The sequence below is a fragment of the Pogona vitticeps genome, chromosome 1, assembly GCF_051106095.1.
Source record: "Pogona vitticeps strain Pit_001003342236 chromosome 1, PviZW2.1, whole genome shotgun sequence".
NCBI lineage: Eukaryota > Metazoa > Chordata > Lepidosauria > Squamata > Agamidae > Pogona > Pogona vitticeps.
In genome coordinates, this window is record NC_135783.1 from 322,133,417 (window position 1) to 322,156,448 (window position 23,032).

Consider the following 23,032-nt stretch of genomic DNA (forward strand, 5'->3'; position numbering starts at 1 on the left):
AGCAACCTTAACAGAAATTTCAAGGTATGCAACATATTTAAGGAGTGGTTTTATAATTGCCATCCCCCAATGAGTTTCCACAGGTGCGTGGGGATTCGAACACAGGTCTCCTGAGTCCTAGCCTATCACTGTATTGATTACACCATACTGGCTCTTTTTGTGAACATGCAGTAGCTCTGATTTAAGACTGTCCAGTTTATGTGGATCTTTGTCATTAGAAATCTATGTTTCAGATCTCTTCTTTTTCAGTATTTAATGAAAATAGGTGAAATCATTGTCAAGAGGTAACATTTTCCATTTTATTATTTTCGTAGCAGAAAAGGGAAACCTTTTGCATTCTCATTAGAAAGCTGATTAAGGCACTGAATCTGTGTCAGGAAATAAGATAACAATTATCCCTTTGAGAGCTGGTGTGATGTAGCAACAAGGGTATAAATTAGAACTCAGGAGACTTGGGTTCAAATCTCTGCTTAGAAATTCACCGAGGATGGTAGTGGTAAACCACTCCAGTGGTATATGGTGAATATCTCACATACCTTGAAAAAAAAAACCATAGAGGAGAAGCTACGTGTCAGCATGTAACAGGCACAATTAGAGGACTGCAAACCTACAGGAACAAAACAGTGAAGTTATCTAGTAAGGGGAAACAAGGCTAGAAGATACTGTAAATTTTGCTCCCAGTACCATTTGGATCTGTGCTTTATTATACACTATATATGTGTGCTTGCGTTGTCTTGGTATCCAAGCCATGTCTATATTGAGGCATTGACATGCAGTCACTGGGCATGTCACTATAGTGGATTATGATGCAGTTATGAGGTGAGTAAGAGAGAAGCCAAAGACGTAGGTAAAGTCACATTTAGGTTGCTTTCCCTGAAGACCTCAGGCTCACATGACTCTCTCTGTAGACATCAGAAAGGCTGGAACAGGCCCTTGTTATTTCTGAAATTTCTTCCTCGCTTTGAAAAAGAATTCTTCTGAGACATTTGGTAAATCCCCTGGTTTATTTTCATGGTTGAAATTGTACTCATTTGAAATAGGGAACTGAGAAAGTAAAAAAGATATCTACGTTTCTGAAATGCTATATTACAGTATCTGGCTCTTTACTTGGGAAGATTTGGTTTCACATTCCTGAACAAAAATATAAGCTTCATTGCCTGGATTTTTAGAGCTAAATCTGAGTTTGTAACTGGTACTGAACAAAATCACACTCCCAAGGTGTTTGGTAGAAAGGTGAGTATGTGGTTTTGGGTGCTCTGATAGTTTGCTGGAAAGAGAATGAACTACTAGATGGCCAGAAGCACAACAGAGCACAAGAGGTTCAGAAGACATCTGTACTTCCAGGTTGAGGGTCAAATGCTGTGAAATCTTTTTTTTTAAGCAAGAACAACTAGGAAAGATATTGTGTTGTTTACAATTTTGTCTCTGGCTTCCTTTGTAGACAGCACTCATTACCTTTGATTACCTCAGTTCTCTTCGGAGCATTCCACGTGGGACAGAAGAGTATGATTACGTGAAGTCACAGGTAAAGGGGCAACAATAGAGTATACTGTAGGTCAGGGGGTGGACAATTAAGTTCTATAGGGGGGCCACATGAAAAATCTGAACTATGTGGGGGGCCCAAACCAACTTTACTTAAAAATAAAATGAAACAGTGATGTTATGATTGTTTTTATTTTAAACTTGTTAATCTTCACAAATGCTAAAGAGTTTTTTGTGGTATGTTAAAGATAAGCAACTGATCAACTTGAGACAAAAAGATATAAATGGTTTTGATGTCCGGCGCTCTGGACAGGAGTGGCTCGCAGGCCGTATGTGGCCCTCGGGCCACACTTTGCCCAGGTTTGCTGTAGATGAAATAATTAGATTTGAGCAGCGTTTGGAAAAACTGCAGTTATTGGGTCTTATGTTCCTTGTTCCTGGTTTAAGGCCAGATTCTAGCCTTGACATGGATCAGTTTCAAGGCTGAATAATTACCATCCTTGGCTAGTCAGGAAGTAGCCAGAGGAATAACCAAAAGTTTGGGGCAGCTAGTGGTCATACCAGTGAGGGTAGGTAAAAACTGGAGGACAGCTTACAGAGTGGACTGGTTTTAGAGGATATTCTTGGATGTATCTTTGCACATAATAAGCATGTTTTAAAAAATGCAAATAGCCACTGTTGTGTCTATGTGTGAGTTGTAATTATGCAAGTTGTAATTAGCCAAGGTTCAAATCAATGGAGAATGAGTACTTAAATCTCTCTTCCACTTCTACGATCTTAGCAAGCAGGCATGGGGACTTGTGCCTTGTGACTCGCATTCAAGTGTGACGTACTGTCATACTGGTGACTTGACTTGCACTTGATTCGTGGTTTTTAGCGGGGAGTCGCAACTCAGACCCATTTGTCTGAGTCACATCATTGACTCCCTATGAACCCACCCCCAGAGCCGGCCCACTGTCTCTGGGCATGTGCTGGCCTATCAGATGGCTGGCGCATGCATGGGCAGAGGTGGCAGTCTGGCTTTGGGAATGGAAGCCAAGCCTGCTGCCTATGAAGATGGTGGCGGTGGCAGTGGGAGGCCCGAGTCTTTTGGTCCCAGTCCCAAATATTAAAACTCAGGCGGCTGGGACAAGTGACTTGAGACTTGAACTCAAGGCTTGGGACTCAGGCCCCAAAATGTGGGACTGGGACTTCGGTTCCAAGACCTGCCAACATCCCTGCTAGCAAGTAATCAGCTTCTGATGTTGACACATGATAGAATATTAACAATTGAACTTTTCCCTCCAATGTAAGTAACAGCTTATTGGGTGCCATTTTTGTCAAGACTATCGTAGAGGAAGAACTATTAATTTTCTATCCCTGCCTTCTGGAATCCTGGTTATTATCAGCCCCACTACGAATTTGGCTACTTATATTTTTAAAACCTGATGTATGCTAAATATCTACTTCTGAGAATTGAAGTCTACAGAATATTCCTAAGAATGGGCAGTTGGAGAAGGATTATTCTTGCAAAGTAGAAGAAAATGGGAAAAAAGCAATAAAAAAACAATACAACTGGCAGCACCAGTAATTGAGAAACCTGATACTAATATGAGTAGAGATATTAGTTACTTGCTTTCAAGCATGGGGAAAAATGTAACTGCAGCTAAAGGAAATCATGTTGATTGTGTTGTGGACTGGATGTGAACAGTGGCAAATCACAACAAAATGAGAAGTGATTAACTACAAAAATGATTGCTCCAAACTCTAGTGTTGTTTGACATTCTTACTCTTAATAATCCTCTACTTTAACATGAACATGGCAACAGTTGGTGCTCTGGCTTTTTTTTGTCCCAACAACGGTTAAACCGCTGTACTGCGGCCAAAACTGTGCTTTTGACCTGGGGTTCAATCTTTTTTTTTTTATAAAGAGTTACAGGCTTGATAGATAAAGGGAACACTGTGGATGTAGCATATCTTGATTTCAGTAAGGCTTTTGACAAAGTTCCCCATGATATTCTTGCAAGGAAGCTAGTAAAATGTGTGCTAGAGAGTGCTGCTTTTCGGTGGATTTGTAATTAGTTGACAAGAGAGCCAATGTAATTCTTGGTTACATCAATAGGAATATAGTGTCTAGATCAAGGGAAGTGATAGTACCGCTCTATTCTGCTTTGGTCAGACCTCACCTGGAGTACAGTGGTGCCTCGTTTAATGACGATAATCCATTCCAGGAAAATCGCCGTTAAGTGAAAACATCGTAAAGTGAAATTAAAGACCCCATTGGGGGGTCCAGTGAAGATTCTCCATACAGCGGCCATTTTCGCTGCATGTATAGCGAGGAATCCGTCCCTAAACACAGCGGGGAGCCATTTTAAGCACCCGGTGGCCATTTTGAAAACCCGATGATCAGCTGTTTTTGATCGTCGTAAAGCGAAAATTGTTTCCCGAAGTAGGGAACCAATCATTGCTAAGTGAAATTCCCCCATTTAGACCATCGTTTTGTGATCACAAAAAGATCGTCGTAAAGCGGATTCATCGTAATGCGAGGCAATCGTTAAGCAGGGCACGACTGTACTGTGTCCATTTCTGGGCACCTCAGTTCAAGAAGGATGTTGACAACCTGGAATGTGTCCAGAGGAGGACAAGCAAAATCGTCAAAGGCCTGGAAACCATGTCCTGTGAGGAGCGGCTTAGGGAGCTGGGAATGTTTAGCCTTACAAAAAGAAGGTTAAGAGGGGACATGATAGGCTTGTTTCAATATTTGAAGGGATGTCATGTCGAGGAAGGGACAGGTTTGATTTCCACGGCTCCAGACACAAGGACAAGGAGCAATGGTTTCAAACGAAAAGAGATTCCATCTGAATCTCAGGAAGAACTTCCTGACAGTCAGACCTGGTCGGCAGTGGAATATGCTGCCTCGGAGTGTGATGGACTCTCCTTCTTTGGAAGTTTTTAAGCAGAACGTCGATGGCCACCTGTTGGGAGTGCTTTGATGGAGTTCCTGCATGGCAGGGGATTGGACTCGATGGCCGCTGTGGTCTCTTCCAACTCTGTGATTCTATGATTCTATGACTGCAACATGTGGTAAATTTCTAGCTGTATTTAATGGTCACTCTTTTTTTGCTACCTGTGAATGGTATATTTTATAGGAAAATACAATATATATTATTTTAGTTTCCCTGTTCCACAGAATAGCACACATGCTTATCTCTCCTCCCCGTGGGGAAATATTTATTTGGTTTCTATTCATAGAACAAGATTGGTCCATTATCCTTAACAATGAATGTTTCCTATGTGGCTTTTTCTTTGATCCCCACCCCTACCCCTACCCCTAAATCTTTGTTGAAATTATCAAGGTGTCTTTTTAACAGTCTAAAGTGCTAAAGAATAAAGTAATCTGGTTAGTCGGATCTAATGCTAAAATTTAATAATGTGATTTTGTGAATATGTGGGGGTAGCAGGCTCATTTGAAAATAATATCAAGCCTGCTGCGCCAGAATCTTCCTTTGCCTGAACAAAACTGACTGGAAGAAATAATGACCTTGACATCTTTTACCTTCCAAAGAGTTGACGGTGAATTTCTTCTGTGCTGCGGGCAGCTTGTGCTTTGATAACTGTTGCCAATAGTCTATGCAAAGCTTTGACCCTTGGCCCTGTGTCTCTATAGCCTCATTAACCTCTGTCAGGGACCAAACGATGGTTTTTCAGTTAATGTATGGGGAAGAAGCTCAGTTCATTTCACTTGCTTTCTTCTTCCTTGGCAGGTTAGGTGTCATGATTCAGCATTAAAAACTTGCCAAGGTGAGTTAGCGCACTGTATAAATGCACTGCAAGAAAATCTGGTTATGTTTCCCAAACCAGTCCTGGACATGTAGTGACTGGATTTGGGGTCATTATTTAGTGTTCTCTATAAACAACACAACCACCAGCAGTATGCTGAAATCCCTCCTAGTTTTCTTATGGCCATTTGTAAACCAAACCTGCCATTGCCGCTGAATATTTTAGCTGTTACTAATCCTTCTTTTTTATCTCTATCAGTAAAGCTTCTGAATCTTGGCAGAAGATGTGCAAGCTTTTGCCTTGATAGTTCAAGCTTCTTTGATGTGGAAGCTTGAACGTTTCAAATTTCTGTTTATTACATCTTAGTGGCTAGCTTGCTACCTTTTGCTTTTTTTTTTTAAACACACACCTATTTGTTTGAGGCTGAGGAGCCTGACACCGAGAGAGGCCCGGAAGGAGAAGACACGAAACCGGGCCTTCTCGGCGGTGGCTCCTCGCCTTTGGAACAATCTCCCTCCGGAGATTCACGCGGCCCCTGCGCTGGGCATCTTTAAAACCCAATTAAAAACATGGTTGTTCATTCAGGCCTTCCCTCCAGCCAATCCTTGATTTTCTTCTTAGTTTCTTATTTCTTTAGTTTATTGTAGTTGTTCTGTATTATCCATGTATTTGTTGTGTCTTATTGTTTAATTTTATATTAGAAGCCGCCTAGAGTGGTCCATTGGTCCAGATAGGCGGGGTATAAATCAAATAAATAAATAAATAAATAAATAAATAAATAAATAAATAAATAAATAAATAAATAAATAAATAAATAAATTTGAATGTTTCTTAGTTTAATCTAGGGGCAGGGAGTAGGCACCTACCTTTTTTTAAAAAAAATGATTCTGACTCCAGCAAGACTTCCCTACGCAGAATTCTGGAAGTTCTAGATCACAGACCCCTGCATTTCACTCACCTCCAGAGGGCTCATCTCCAAAGCTCTATGGCCTTGCTTTCTGTATAAAAAAAGGAGGCTGCAGCAGTGTTTCTAGAGGGTGCCTCCCAAAGAACTGCCCAGACTGCCTGTTCCTGCCCCAGTACTAGCTGGGAACTTTCTTTCTATCATGTAGCTCATCTTTCAGTGTCCTTTGCCAAGCCAACACAAGCAGTTATTGTTGTTCTTTATTCTTTTTTTTCTGCACAGATTCTTTCTGAAGCCTATCAGAACAGTTTGTCTGTTCTTCCTTAGTTTTGAAACCCTCAATTTAGCAAGACTATGCCCTAGCATTGTATTGTTAAGGCATAAGAACTGAAAAATAATAGCTCCATCAAATTAATTACATATTAATTTTCTAATGTCACTCTCAGATGCAATTTTCAGTGATTCCCCCCCCCCCAAAAAAAAACAACTTGTTTTGAGGCAGAGAATATTCTTTCCATTTTTGAGAGATGGGTATCTCTGGGCCATCATCTGAGAGACTTTGCTGTCATTTTTGAAACTACAGATGCACTGCATCCCAATGTGCCTCTCAGCTGTTGCTTTACCTCTGGGAACAGTTTGCAATGAAAGTGGACAATGCTGAGCAATTAGTAGGCTGCGCTGTTTAATAGAATATGCATAATGGTAGACAGAAGATAGGAAACCTCTGTGCCAGCCCTGTCCCCAAACTTACTGAGGCCAAGTGAGGACATCATCATTAGGAAACAATTACAGAACAGGCAAAACAGATTAAGCAAGAAGTTGGCTCCTATCTAGGTTCCTGTTCAGTTTCAGGGAAACATCTTCAGTCCTTCTCTGTTTCTCTTTTCTATGTGAGCTAGTGCTCACAATCAGGCTGTTCCTAGCATCTCTTTATGGCCATCAAATTGGGGGACTATTTATTGCTCCTTAAGGAAATAGAAAGAAACTTGCTTATATGGAGTCACCAGAAATAATAAGCAGGCCTCTTTCTCCCAGTGAGCTTTGTTGGCTGCAGAACTGCTTGGTCAGGGAGAAGGCCGTTTGGGGAGGTTAATTACCTTCTCTTGAAGAGCAAGATGGGGATATTCTGAGCCTCTGTGGAAAAGGTGTTTGTTTTTGCTTGTTTTTCTTTCCTTTCCTTTTGGAGCTGAAGATCTTTGAACAATTTGTTCTGGTGCCATGTGAGCAACTGCAATATTTATTTGGAGAGATTAGCAGAAGACAAAGTGGATCCTGCTTGGCTTTCTATCCTGTCAGTGCAGACCTAACAATATGTAGATCCTGAATTAGAGGAACTGAGGCCAAATGAGTTCCTAAAACCATTGTCACATTGCTTTTTTGGTTTAATTCTCAGACCAAACTTGAGGTTACTACAGGATACAGTGATGGCTGTCAACCTGGATGGTTTTAAAGGAGAATTAATGGCTGTGGGGCTTTGCACACTGTCCAGCGTAATGTGAATTAACTAATGTGATTGTGTATAAATAAAACCAAACCAAACAAACTGAGTTTCAGCAAATAAAAATGTAAAGTTCTACATTTTGGCAGTTAAAATCAGATGTAGGTACACAAAATATGGGACGTGGGGGTGCTGCGGACTAAACCGCAGAACTTCTGCAAATGCCAGAACAGCGGATGGTCAGAACGGCCGGTTCGGGGAAGGAAGGAGCCGGCGAAGGCTCTCCTCGCAGCCGCCTCAGCCGGCTGGCCGGCCGAGGACGGAGGCAGCTGAGGCGGGCTCGACGCGCGCCTGCCGGGACCCCCTCGCCGTCGGGGCGCTCCTGCGGGCCTTCCGGGAGCGGGAGAGCTGGGGCGGGCAGGAGCGGCCCTTCTCGGCCGCGAACGGGGGCTCCTCGGGGGGGTGGCCTGCGATGGGAGGGGCGGGGCGGGGCAGGGGCGGCCGCCCAGGAGAAGGAGGAGGAGCCGCACAGGGGTGGGGCGGGCACGGCCATGGCGGCGGCGGCGGTGGGGCGAAGGGCGGCGCGGCGGGGGCTCCTTCCCTGGGGGTGGCAGCCGCCCGCGCAGGCGAGGGGCTCGGGGGGCGGCGGGCCGCAGGTGATGATGCCGCCGCAGAGGGGCTTGGCGGGCGCTTGGGGGGGGGCGGGGGCGGTGAGGCGGTAAATGCCAGGGCCGATTTTTGGTCCCAGTCCAGCCCTGCGCAGAAGCCTGTGCAGTCGTAAGATCGAATCCATGCGACGGAATGAGCGTCTGTTGCTTGTCCCGGCTCCTGCCAACCTAGCGGTTCGAAAGCATGCAAATGCAAGTAGATAAATAGGGACCAATTCGGTGGGAAGGTAACAGTGTTCCGTGTCTAAGTCATGTTGGCGATGTGACCACAGAAGATTGTCTTCGGACAAAACGCTGGCTCTATGGCTTGGAAACGGCGATGAGCACCGCCCCCTAGAATCGAACACGACTGGACAAAAATTGTCAAGGGGAACCTTTACCTTTACCTTACACAAAATATAAGACGGATGACACATATCCTAGAAAGAATATGTGTGATTTAGGGGGTTTAGCAGACTACTCTTTAGGGATCATTTTGATCCATTTTCCCATGACCTGTGGTAAGATCTATTTCAGAGGGAGGAAATGATAGTTTACATAGCCAGCAGCTTGCATTTCACCGTTTTAAATCATACTACTACAACAACATTTTTAAGTAATGTTGAATTTAATCCTGAAGATAGGACTAAGCTGTATAACTTTCCCTGGCAAACAATATGCTTATTTCTGATTTCCAGATCTGAAGTCCATTTTACTTCCCTTGTCTTACTTCAGCTGGATTTTGTGTATATCCCCACTTGTTACCTCCAGGTGGGGCTATTCCTTTGTTATTGGATCAAAGCTAGGCCTAATGGATTTGTTGCTAAAGGACGTCGGCCCTTTTATGAGACAATTAAAGACAACAACACTGTTTCTCTCTCCCCCCCTCCCCCTTTATGTCACTTCTTACATTACTTCCAGTTCAGTGCCAGTGCTGTCACATTAGTCTCATGCATTACGTTGGGTGGGAAGGTGTGTGTTGTGTTATAGTCTTTCTGTGAATAATAGCCATATTTGTGAGGACCTCCTCGTCATTTTCGAATGAAGACAGGCACGAAACAGGTGAGCTGTTATAGTTCACGGTGTTGGAATATCTGGCTGTGGAGCCATTGACTGGGAGTTTGAAACTCCACTGCGCTTCCTGGGAGAAGGGGTAGCTGAGACCATCTGGAGTGTGTCTTGCTCATGTCCTACCACCCATATGGCCTTGAGCAATCTACACAGTCCCAGAACACCACCGAAGGAGGGGGCTGGTAAACTGATTCTGGCTACTTTATACAAAGAAAAGGATCACTGTAAGCCAGAATTACTTTGATGGCACACTTGTTATTTATGAGCTGGTGCTAAGGACTGTTGGGAGCACATGGCTTCCAAAGAACAATATTAAATTAAAAACAACAACAACAGTGCTGTGTGATTTCCATTTCATAAAAACGTTACTGATAAAGAGTATTGTATGTACAGCTGCCAAGAGTGGTCGAGATGACCAGATAGGCGTGGTATAAATAGAATAAATAAATAAAATAAATAAAATGTCACTCCAAGGCAAGTTAACAACTCTGCCATTTTGAAAAATACCAGTTCCTTGTAAACCACTATTTTTTCCCTTCATCATTCTTTCTCTTTTCTATCTTCTCTCTCTCTCTGTGTGTTTGCGTCTGTGTCTGTCTGGGACAGTAATTTGGCTTTCTCCCTGTAAATGCGAAGTGCTTTATGTCAAATAGAAGTTATTAGATTGAAGGGCCCTAATCTGCCCATTTCTACATTTGACGCTTGCTTTTCCCCAGAAAAAGGGGAAAGGGACATGGTGGCAATGTGGGTTAAACCACAGAAGCCTCTGTGTTGCAAGGTCGGAAGACCAGCAGTCGTAAAATCAGATCCAGGCGACATCGCTTGTCCCAGCTCCTGCCAACCTAGCAGTTCGAAAGCATGCAAATGTGAGTAGGTAAATAGGTACCACCAAGGTGGTATATTGTTTCCGGGTTTATTTAACTTATATGCAGAATACATAATGGCAAAGTCTGGACTGGATGAATACCAAGATGGAATTAAGATTGCCAGAAGAAAAATCAACAACCTCAGATATTCAGATTTATTTATTTATTTATTTATTTATTTATTTATTTATTTATTTATTTATTTATTTATTTATTTATTTATTTATTTATTTATTTATTGAGCTTATATGCTGCCCATTTAGACATAGTCTACTCTGGGCAGCTCACAAACACGTAATAAAAACAATATAAAGTAACAGTTTCTTACATTAACACAAAACAGAATAGATAAAGAAAGAGAGAGAATTACATAGAATCTGGAGGGAAGGCCTGTCTATACAACCAGGTCTTGAGTTGTTTTTTTGAAAGTGCCCAGAGAGGGGGCCAGACGACTCTCGGGGGAGGGAAGCGTGTTCCATTGCCGAGAAGGCCCAGTGTCTTGTTTTTTCTTTTTGGGCCTCCCTCAGCGTTAGGCTCCTCAGTTGCCCCTCCTGGCTAGATCGGGTAATACGAGTAGATCTAGGTGATACCACGAGCAGATCTAGATGATACCACTCTGATGGCAGAAAGTTAGGAGGAATTAAAGAACCTCTTAATGAGGGTGAAAAAGGAGAGGGCCAAAAATGGTCTGAAGCTCAACATCAAAAAAACTAAGATCATGGCCACTGGCCCCATCATCTCCTGGCAAATAGAAGGGAAAGATATGGAGGCAGTGATAGATTTTACCTTCTTGGGCTCCATGATCACTACAGATGGTGATAGCAGCTATGAAATTAAAAGACGCCTGCTTCTTGGGAGGAAAGCTATGACAAACCTAGACAGCATTGTAAAAAGCAGAGACATCACCTTGCCGACAAAGGTCCGCATAGTCAAAGCTATGGTTTTTCCAGTAGCATGGAAGCTGTATGGAATTGAGAGCTGGACCATAAAGAAGGCTGACCGCCGAAGAATTGATGCTTTTGAATTGTGGTGCTGGAGGAGACTCCTAAAAGTCCCCTAGACTACAAGAAGAACAAACCTATCAATTCTGAAGGAAATCAACCCTGAGTGCTCACTGGAAGGGCAGATCCTGAAGCTGAGGCTTCAATACTTTGGCCATCTCATGAGAAGAGAAGACTCCCTGGAAAAGACCCTGATGTTAGGAAAGTGTGAAGGAAAGAGGAGAAGGGGACGACAGAGGATGAGATGGTTGGACAGTGTCACCAAGGCTACCAACATGAATTTGACCCGATTTCGGGAGGCAGTGGGAGATAGGAGGGTCTGGCGTGCTCTGGTCGCGAAGAGTTGGATACGACTAAACGACTAAACAACAACAGCTTTTCCCATTCTTTTTTTGACTATGAGGGCTACTCAATTTCTTCTATGGGATTCGTGCCCACAATAGTAGATATGATAATCGTCTGAATTGAATTCGCCCATTCCCATCCATTTTAGTTCACTGACGCCCAGGATGTTAATGTTTATTCTTGCCATCTCCTGTTTCCTGATTATTATTATTTTTTTATTTTATTTATTTATTTTTTATTTATTTATTTATTTATTTATTTATTTATTTATTTAGGAACAGGGATAGAGGGTACAAAAAGAAAGAGGGGATAGGAAAGGAAAAATGGTTTTGGGGGATAGGAGAGCATAAAGTATAACATCATCCAATCAATTCATATTACTAATACATATCAACTTTTTGCTTTTTCACAATTTGATTACCCTCCTGCTTTTATCTTATCATTTAACTTTAATTGTATTCTATGTTATTCCAACATTGTCTGGTAGCTGCTGCCATTTATACAATACATCCCATCGTTCAGTTTCTTTTTGAATTGAACAGTCTTTCAGCCCATCTGACAGAATATCCAATTTTTTCACTTCCCATATTTTCACCATAAAATTGTCTGGTTTCAGTATCTCTGCCTCCTTAAGATTTTTGTCATAATGCTTTTTAATTTTGGAAGCTGCATGGGTCACTGGATAACTCTCTACTACATTCATATTTCCTGGTGTCATGTCTAATACAGACGATTCTAAAGTCTGTACAACTTCATTTAATTTTTGTTTGGCATCTACTGTCCCCTCTTTCGTCCCTTTCATCAAATCTTCTAATTTGCTAAGACCTGCATTCACTTGCTGGAACCCTGTTAATATTAGCCTTTGTATATTAATCTGCCATTCCTTTTCTATTTCTTGCACCACTATTCCAGAACTTTGGGATTGAACAGACCAAGTCTCTATTTGTTCTTTTGAATTTTTGGGGTCCATCTCAGGCTTTGGGGTTTGTATAAATACCACAATAATCACCCCCTAGAAATCCTTCCACAGTTTCCACAATTTTATCAACAATTCAAACCCCTCATCATAAACCTCCCCTTAGATCTCCCTCCAATCTTTGTCCAAATATTGTAGTATAAAAATCAACTTTTAGCCCAGCAAATACAATATCAATTAGAACCGTGACACAGTTATTTCTTCTTCTCCTGAGTTCAGCAAGCTTCTATTATTAGACTCACATGCGGTCTGCAGTCCGACAAACTAAACAATAGTCACAGAGTCTCAAACTGTCCAGTAGATTGTCCTTGGAGCTCGTCTTATGATCTTCATTAACCCCTTAATGCTCCTTAGTCCAGTCGGCCACGTCAGCTCCTTCTCCCGAAAACCACCAGATTCTATTATTTATAGTTCACAAAGTCCAGAGAAGGCAAAGAGTAACGTATCCCAGCCACACTGCATCCACCGAAGTCTCTTAAATCCAGTCAGACGGTGTTGCTGTCTGGGATTCTTCTCCAGAAACATAAGATTTATTTTTCCATCTCAGACTCTCGGCTTTAGAATCAGCCTGGTGTTTAAGAGTTCACTTAGAGAAGCTTAGTTTCGCTTTTGAGTCAGACTGATAAGATAAACCCGCCGCTGCATTTATTCTTTCAGCCAAATATTTTCATTCTTATTTCAGCTTAATGAGGCTGTTTCATAAATCAGAGGCTTCAGCTTACTTACTTGTAATATATTATTAGTTTATATTGATTGCTCTCCTCTCCCCCGGTAAAGGGTTCCTCGCGGCTCAGTGCCAAAAAATGGCGCCCGCTCCAGTCCGTGCACGGTGATTTCTTCAGAAGAAAAAAGTCCGGGTCTGCCTCCCTTTCTTCTCCTTCTGCTGCTCACCATCTGCTTCAGAGAGACTTCTTCTAGACTCTCCTTTGATCCCCATTTCAAAAGGGGGATCCCGGGCTGGAGGGTTCCAGCTTTTTCCAGAGAGCTCCTCTCTGGAGTTGCTGGCAGCACCGCAACAAAGCCCCGCCTCCGTTTCCTGATTATTATTAGTGGGATGAATAGAAGCCAGTGATGGCTCATGAGTGGGATGGGTAGGCAGCCCCTTGAAATTTGGCAGTAAGACACCTTCCTTGTTTCAGTCCCCGAGGCCACCCATAACAACACTGCAGCCTTCTCAGAAGCCTAAATATCAAACCACATGTTGAATTCAAAGGACACAAGTATTGCATATTGAACTGCAAAGCAGAGCTCATATACTCTTCCTATGTGAAGGCATGAAATGATGTGGATTGATGCTGATGTTTGGAACCTCTTAACAGCTGTAGCACTTTTCTGCAGCAATCTCAATTCTAAGCATCACCAGGCAAAGATCAGACAAAAATCTTAACTAGTAAAGAAGTCTCTATGCACCAGGATATAATGTTTTACCTCCCCACCCCATTCATGCTTTGTTGTAGAACTCAGGAATACAGTAACTTAATGTGTTAAGGTAGATATTTTACTAGATGCTTTTAGTATGATCACTGCATGAGAGTGCAGTGATGTTATTGTGTAGCAGAGCAAATCAATATTCTAGAAGGCAATTCTAAAAATAGGGCAGCCAAACCAAAAGATTATAACTTTGAAATTATACTGCAAATCGGCATCAAACATGGTACAGGTCTAGCAGACAGTCTGTTCTTGCACTGTGCCAAATTTGGCAATGTTTGGGCAAAGGGTTTTCAAGTCATTATTTTTTTAAAATAAAACTGTTCCCCCAAATAATTCCTTATTTATGTCTTCTAAACAAGGAAATAAAAGAAAATAAAGTAGATAGAAGGAATATGAACATATTCATCTAAATGTATTTGCACATGCTCAGTAGGACTGGAAAATTGCTAATTAACTCATGAGACTGATTAAAGTGGAAAGGGAATAAAAAGGGAATAATTTTTTTCCCTAGCCTGAATAGTGTAACAGGATCAGAGTTGCAATATCTAAATTTACTCTCCACCTAAATTTAATTTCCAGTTTTGGTGATATGGGGATTGCCTTGTTATTCCGTGCTTCTACTTCAAGCCAGTACAGCAGACCTACAGACTTTTTGACTTGAGAACCGCCTTCCAATACGGATTAAGTTCTCAAGTCAAGACCCCACTGTACCTTCAAACCTTTGTCTGAAAATATAGAGATAAGCAGTTGATTTACATTCCTCAAGATGTGGCCTGACAACACTGTACCTCAAGTTGATTGTTTAAGTATACAGTGGGGTCTTGACTTGAGAACTTAATCCGTATTGGAAGGTGGTTCTCAAGTCAAAAAGTTCTCAAGTCAAATCTGCATTTCCCATAGGAATGCATTGAAAACCATTTAATCCGTATATGCTCTTTTCCGTCCATAGAAACTAATGGGAAGCTGCTATTCTGCCTTCGACCACTAGAGGGAGATATTTTGTTTCTTTTTTTCTTAGGTCAAGAACGGTTCAGGGAAGGCAGGGAAAAGACAGTCCAGGCATTACAGTACCAGGCAGTCTGAAGACTGTCTCCCAATCCACTCTCTAAACTCTGGGAGGAGTGAGGAAGCAGACAGGCACCCTTTTCACTGGCCAACAGTTAACTGAAAGTTCACTTTTTGCACTTTCCCTGCCTCCCACGTGGGTTTTTTTCAGTTCTTAACTCAAATCTAAGTACTTAAGTCAAGTCAATATTTTCCTATGAGAGCGGTTCTTAAGTCAAAATGTTCTTAACTCAAGCCGTTCTTAAGTCAAGACCCCACTGTACAATCTCCATTTTAGGATATAGGTGACTGCAGATCCACTGGCCTTAACATCTAGCCAAGATGATCTTTGAACACTATACTTATATTCCCAGCCCCCACCAAACCCTGGTTCTGTAAAGCCCTGCCTAATGCAGAATTTTGAAGGACGTGAAAACCTACCTTTTAAATTATATTTCAGTGGGCAAGTAAAGGTTTGGATTATAATTCTACTCATGGACCACACAGCTACGGTTCTCTTCCCCTGCCCCCCCCCCATTGCTAGTATTACACCTGTTGTATAAGGTAGCCTTTGGATCATGTGTAGGATTTTTGCAAAGATTGAGGAGCAGACTTAACATAAATCCTGTAGGCTTTCTCTGCTAAGCCAGTGACCTTATCAAAATCTCCCTAAAGTGTATCTGATGAAGGAATGTGCTTGAGGCTAACACACAATTAGCTTACCTGTCAAGCCAAGCTCTTCATTTTTACCCTGCCAGGGGGAGAACTGAAATTGGTATTGGCGGTAGATATGTTTCCAAATTAGGAAAGGATCTTCTGGGTGATTCACACAACCATTGGGGCTGATTTATACATTAACTGCTTTGAAAGCCTCAGTAGAATATAACTTAGAATGAATAATGTAAATAAACACATTTGTGCTGCTTTCTGGGATGTTTGGTGTGTGATAACTAAGAAAGGTGAAAAGAGCTTAGAGATACTATTTTTTTTTACTTGGATGATAGCTCCTGGAATTTTTTGGAACACTAGTTGGGCAATTCTGGCAGTTGTCCAAAAGCCTGTGCCCATAGGTACAGTCTTCTAGTTGTGTAGAACTCCCTTCCAGCTGCTGGCAGAAGCTGGGTGAAACTTTGCATGCGTTCCGTAAATGTTAAAAAAAATAAGTTTACAACTGCTATGCAGAGGGTTTGGATTTACACATGGCAGAAGCACCATGTGACTGACTGGCAGCTGGCAGGGAATTGATATGGGCAGCTTTTCAAGTGGCCACCCCCTGGATTGTGTGAATCAGCCTTCAAGGGCCTGACTAAATGTTGGCATCTAATCAGGGACTTTGGTTAAACTGCTTGAATGAAAGGTCTTTTCTGAGCTGCAGCATCTGCTGAATATAATTTAGAAACAATACAACAGAGTGCTGTGACAGCATTGTTAGTAGCCTTTGCTTGTCAGTGAATTATCTGGGTGATCAACTCAGTAAGATAGGCCAGCTTTAGTACATGTTCTTCTGTAAATCTAGGCATGCCAGCCTTCCTGTTAGGCAGAGTGTGGCAGATTATTTGAGGCGTCCTTGAAAAGACAGAATATGGTTAGCTATTTAAGTTATTATTGTTTTGTTTTTACTGCCAGGTATATACATGTATTTGCCATGTTACTTGCAGGATTTTCTGCATTAGATGTCAAAATAATCTCACGGGCCATGGGTATTATGTACGTACTTTGAGTGGGAAGAGGAATGGCATTTGCTGCTTTGTCTCAGGCAGCAAAACATTGAGGGCCAGTTCTGAAGTAATCCTATTTGAACAAAGTCCGTTCAATGCATTTAAAGTCTGTTCAATGCATTTAAAGGGGAAAAAAATCACCAAAAATTAATGAAGACTCAGAACAAAGCCAAAATAAGTTTGCACATGTTTTACAAGGTGCACTACCGAATCCAAGCATTTAAAACAGGTTTCAAACATTTTAAGACACTTAAAAATGAGCGAAAACGGACATCGTTAAGTGAAAATCTCCCATAGAGAACATCGTTAAACGATGCAGAAAATTCCTCCAAGAAATACATCGTTAAGTTAATTCTTCGTTAAACGAAGCAATCGCTAAGCGAGGCACCACTGTACACAGAAAAATATGGTGTCCTTTGTCCGCTCTTAGAGCATGGTTGGCATTACATTTTTTCCTTTGCTATTTTTTTTATTAATGGCAATCTGCTGCCGCCAGCGCCACCGTCTCCTCTAGGCTGGTATAGCTACACTACAGGACTTTGTCCATTGATTTTTGAGAAATCTTAATACTTCTTCCTTATCATCTAAGTCCTTTTTGATCAAACAAACAAAAAAACAATTTGTGATTGAAAATTAAATTAAAAACAAAGGCTAAAACTTAATATTTTTCATAGTTGAAATTAAACATAACTAGTTTTTCTTGAGACTCCTAGATTCTAGCAATTATACCCATCACAGAAATTTGTTGATACTGACAAAAATGTGTTTGCCCGGAAAACCTGCAACAACCTAAAATGTGTTTTCTTTATGAAAATCTCAATCTTGTCCCCTGTTCCAGGGATTTCTTCACAACCTCATATTAGGAACAAGTAGAATAGAGAATTGATTTAATAATTATGCTAAGGACACTAGCTTTAGATTTGATGTTGTTATGTGTTGTCAAGTTGCCTCCGGCGTATGGTGACCCTGTGAAAGAGGGTCCAAAATGAGGCTCCAAAATGTCCTGTCTTCAACAGTCCTGCTCAGCTTTTGTAAATGCAAGGCTGTGCTTTCCTTTAAAGAGTCAATCCATCTCATATTTGGTCTTCCTCTTTCCCTGTTGCCTTCAACCTTTTCCACCATTGTTGTCTTTTCCGAACAATCTTGCCTTCTCGCAATGTACCTGAAGTAGGACAGCCTCAATTTCAACACTTTTGCCTCCAGAAATAGTTCAGGTCCAGGACCCACTTGTTAGTCTTTCTGACAGTCCAGGGTATCTGCAAAGCTCTCCTCCAGCACCACGTTTCAAATGATTTTTTCCCCCTTTCAACTTCCTTAATTTTCCAGCTTTCACACCTATACATGGCAATCGGGAATACATGGGTGTGATGATCTTGGTCTCGTTCTCCAGTGACACATCCCAACACTTGAGAATCTTTTCTAATTCCTTCCTACTCCCAGTCTTCTTCTGATTTTTTGGCTACAGTCCCATTTGGATTGATGCTTAAATTAAGGTATACAAAATCTTCTAACAATTTCTTCATTGTCAATATGAAAATTGTGTAGTTCTGAAGACATGATTTTTGTCGTCTTAACATTCAACTACAATCCTGCTTTGGCACTTTCTTCTTTCACTTTCTCTAAAAGTCATTTCAAGTCATTGCTATTTTCTACAAGTAATATGGTGTCATCTGCATGTCTTAAATTATTGATACTTCTTACACCAATGCTCACTTCCCCTTCATTTGAATCTAATCCTACTTTTTCATATGGCATGTTCTGGGTACAGATTGAACAGATATGGGGACAAAACCTATCTTTGTCTGACATCTTTGCCTATAGGAAACCAATCTGTCTCTCCATATTCTGTCCTAATAGTAGCTTCTTGTGCACAATACAGGTTATGCATCAAGGCAATTAAATGCTGGAGCAACCCCAGCTTGAACACCAGATATGTCTCATTCAATATAAGGTAAAAGCCTTTGTTGCAACACCTTGAACATCACTTTGTTTCCATGGGAAATTAGAGCAATGCTTCCCTTCCTGGGAAATGGAATGTATATTTCCAGTCTGTATTGCTTTCAATATTTGCTGGCATATTCTTGCTAGGATTTTGACAGATTCGTCTCTATGGCTTGAAATAGTTCTACTGGTATTCCATCTACCCCTGGTGATTTATTTCTTCCTAGTGCTTTCAAAGCAGCTTTCATTTCACTTACTAAAACTGCAACTTCTTCATCACCATCTTCAGAGGAGTCTGTTATCCTATTTTCTGTACAGGTTTCTGAGGGGTCTGTGGTGGGTTCCAGTCCATCACCTCGAGTTCCCATACTGTTTTCCCCCACAATGGTGGAGGCCTTGAGTTTAACAACAACTTCGTTATTTAACTACATAGTGGTTGCTCCATAACCACTATGGTTGGCTTTGGTTGGACCAGTCTATTCCTCACCCTTTCCACCTCTTCTTTTGGATTTGAAAGGCAACCCTTTTCCTTGTCCAAGGATCTTCCACTTCTATCTGTTCATAATCTCCAGCCGACTCACTCTCTGATTGCTCCCCCCAAATCTTTCCCTTTTATATCCTCCTCTCTTTCAACTGTTCCTCCTTTCTTTCCTGCTTCATCTTATTGTTTTTTTTCCTAACTCCTTTTCCTCATCTCTTATTGGCCCTTCTCTTCCTCCAGCCTCACCTTTCCTGGTCTCTTTGTTTCCTGTTGATGTGTTGCTTCTCTGACTTTCCAAAGCATCAGAGCGTTGTGCTTGCTGTGGGGAATCTAGCCCCAGTTTAAAGAGTTCCACCTCGATAGGGAAACTGGAGGTTTTGTAGCCTTCCATAGCTGGGGAAGATGAAGCCAGCAGACCATCAGTACTGTATCACCACCTTCCTCACAGGGGCTTCTTCAGATAAGGGCCAATAGGCTCGAAGTTACAAAGGAGTGTCTGAAAAAACTACTGTAAAATTGTTACATGAAGTTTATCTATTTAAAATATTTTTGCCCTGCCTTTCTCCTTGAAAGGATCCAAGTTGATTTTCAAAGTCTGGTAGGTTACTTATTAATTGCTGCGAGAGTAGTGTAAAAATAATCAATTCTTTTATGCGTTACATTCTGATTACTTACTATTATTGTATAGAACTTTTTTGTTACTTAAAAAATACAACAATGACATGGAATTAATACCTTTTAAATGTTATGTGCCATCAAGTCACTTCTGATCTATGGCAATCTATGAATTAATGACCTCCAACAGATCATCTCAGTATTAGCCGTGTTCACCTTTTGGTATGTCCAAAGTACAATAGCTTAAGTTCAGTAATTTTAGCATCTAGTGAAAATTCAGGATTGGATCTAGAATCCATTTACCATATTTTTCCGTGTATAAAATGAACACTTTCCCCTAAAATAGAGGAAAATTTGAGGGTCGTTTTATACACGGAAGGAGGCAGTCACATGCCGTCTCCGCCTCACAGCTTGTCCCCTCCAGTGGCAGGGGCAGCAGCAGAAGGAGGAGGAGGAGGAGACGGAGGCGAAAGAGCATTCACACGTGCTCAGGCACCTCCTGTTGCTGCTTCCCCCGCCTGCCCGATCACCCTCTAGTGGGACTTCCAGGGATCACCTGCAGCTCACATTGCTGCCTTGTCCCCTCCAGCAGCAGAGGCAGCAGCAGGAGGAGGCAGAGACGGAGATGAAGGAGCATTCGCATGTGCTCGGGCGCCTCTTGCTGCTGCCTCCCCCGCCTGCCTGATCACCACCTCCAGTGGACTGACGGGTTCAGCTCAGCTCACGGCACCGACCTGTACTCTACAGTGGCGGAGGCAGCAGGAAGCGGAGGCAAACAAGCACTTGGGTGCGCTTGGGCACCTCTTCCTGCTGCTGCTGGATCACCTCTTCCAGCGATTGTCCCCTGCCAGCGATCGTCTCCTTAGGGCAGGGAACAAGGTGGCGAGGTGAGCTGGAGGTGAGCCCTGGCAGTCGCATTGGAGGAGGTGATCGGGCGGGCAGCGGAGGCAGCAGCAGCAGGAGACAGAGGTGGAGGAGCACTTGCCCATTAACTGCTCCTTTGCCTCCATCAAGGGTCAAAATTAGGGGGTTGTTTTATACATTGGGGGGTCGTGTACATGGAAAAATACAGTAATTTTCTGTTGGGGGGATCCATGGTGTTTCTAAAGTTCTCCTCCCCCCATTTTTTTCAAATAATCAATTTTTTTTGTCAGCTTTGTTTATTGTCCAGTGTTCACATCCATACGGAATGATCCGATATGCTATAGTATGGATCATCCTGGCTTTAAATACCAGTGATGAATTTTCACACTTGAGGATCTTTTCTGGTTCCTTTGTAGCTGCCCTACCGAGTTTTGTCTTTTGATTTCTTTTCTGCACTCTTCGTTTTTATTGATGATCAAGTCAAGATATAGAAAATCTTTAGCAGTTCAGTGTCAACATCAGATTTTTGTCCTCTTATTGTTCAGCTGTAGTTATGCTTTTGTACTTTATTCTTTAACCTTCAGAGGCATAAAATGTAAAAGGAGTTATAAGAAAATGGCATTAAAATGCCAGTCAATGTGCTTCTAGAAATGTCCTTAAAGAGTAAGTTAGAAAAAGTAAATGGAAAATCTATTCATTGTGTAATGTTTTCCCTTTGTTGCATTATTTTTAAAGTATAATTGTAAAGTCTTTATCAACACACATCCCCAAAATATCAGGTGCCTATGTTTATTGCAACTCACTACTTCCAAGATTTTTTAATTCTTTGTATCTGCTCCTTGATAGAATAATGATTGCTTTTTCTTCATTGCATGTAGAAGAGAAGCGGACATGTTCCCTGTTGTGAAGAAAGTTGAAATGATGCTAATGTGCTCAGCATGAAGATCAGAGTGACTATACGCCACACTATACTACTCTTCAGGGATTTATTTCACATATAGATGAAATGCATGAGAAGAATGAGCATGCTGGCCTCCTCCCCCCTTTCTAGTTCTGTCATGCTCAAGCACTGAGAGGATAACAGTCTGAAGCATAGAACTCCTCTTCGGAGAGGCTTTCTAAACCCTGATTTCCCAGAGTCCCTTCTTACCTAGAGATGTCTAGGTAGAGGATGCTCTCTGTTTCAGACCTATTGCCCCCCACATTTTAGGAGGACAGCAGAAATGCGGATGGAGGGGGTGGAAGTAGTACACTTTTTTCTTCTCACATGTTTATTCTACATGTGAGGCAAATGTTTGAGTGCATCCTGAATGTCAGTGGGCAAAACCTCTTGCTTGTCATAGTAAATCACACTACCGTCAGCCCATTGAGTCATTTTGGATTTAGTGAGTCAACTCCATTGGTTCTGTTGATTTAAATGAACCTACTCTAACTGAGACTTACTTTAGCATAGTAAATTGCAGTTAGAGTAGGCCCATTTGAATCGATGGAACTTACAGAGGAGTTGACCCATTAAATCCCCTTTGACTCATTTGACCTTTTCTAGTGTGATTTGCTATGATAAACAACAGGATTTTGGCCATTGCCAGTGTTACATGCATATCACCAGCCCAAAGGGAAGGTTGCATGAGGTGAGCTGATATATTTGCTAACCAATGGATGCTTCCAAGGCAGCCCTACAAAGCAACACAACATTGCAGGATGTCAGCTTTACTAGATTTGCAGAGGTCATGAAGGCTATCACAATGGTGGTAATGCTATATTGTAACTTAATAACTAGAGTACATAGTACACGCTATAGTACAGGTGATAATGGTATACTGTAGTTTGCTTAATAACAAAGCATCTTTCCTGAAATCATGACGTGTTGTTTTGTGGGACATTAACTAAACTCAAACCCACACCCTTGTCTTGTAACAGGAATATTTCCCCTTGTCTTAGCTTTCTTTAATTGGAATAATTGTGGAACATATGTGCAATTAATGAAATTTTCTAAAATATATAAATAAACTGTTGACTGCTGGTAAATTGTGGGACATATGTGCAGTTAATTAAAGAAAAAGTAATGCATAGATTAGGCCATTCCTGCACCAGCATCTCCCCACTTCTCTGATAACAGATGCCCCCTCCACCTGGATTGCTTTTTTTTTGAAAACAAAAGTGTATTTTTTAATCTTCGGACGGAAAATGTACTTTCAACCATAACATGCCCCATAATTAACTGCACATAATTCTGGTGTACATCTCTGTCACCTATGATAGGGAAAGGGGGATGTGGAAGGTGTTGATATTTCTGTTGATGGCTGAACATTTGTTTTCCACATCATTTTGACATCAGTGGTAATTGCCATTCTTTAAAGAGTTTCTTGCTGCCATTGCAAGGAAATGGTTAGGGACAAATTAATTATGAAGACTCTTGTTATGGCAGATTAATAAACTGATAGGAGAG

The 23,032-nt window shown here is 41.7% G+C and overlaps 1 protein-coding gene across 1 annotated transcript in view; it reads left to right on the top strand.

The window, feature by feature from the left end:
* The window catches only part of ADCK1 (aarF domain containing kinase 1), a 195,694-nt gene that overhangs the window by 14,322 nt on the left and 158,340 nt on the right, over positions 1–23,032 (top strand). Inside the window, exon 3 of the mRNA XM_072986491.2 lies at positions 1,442–1,525. Within this exon, the coding sequence (XP_072842592.2) occupies positions 1,442–1,525 (84 nt within the window). The remainder of the gene's footprint in view (positions 1–1,441; positions 1,526–23,032) is intronic.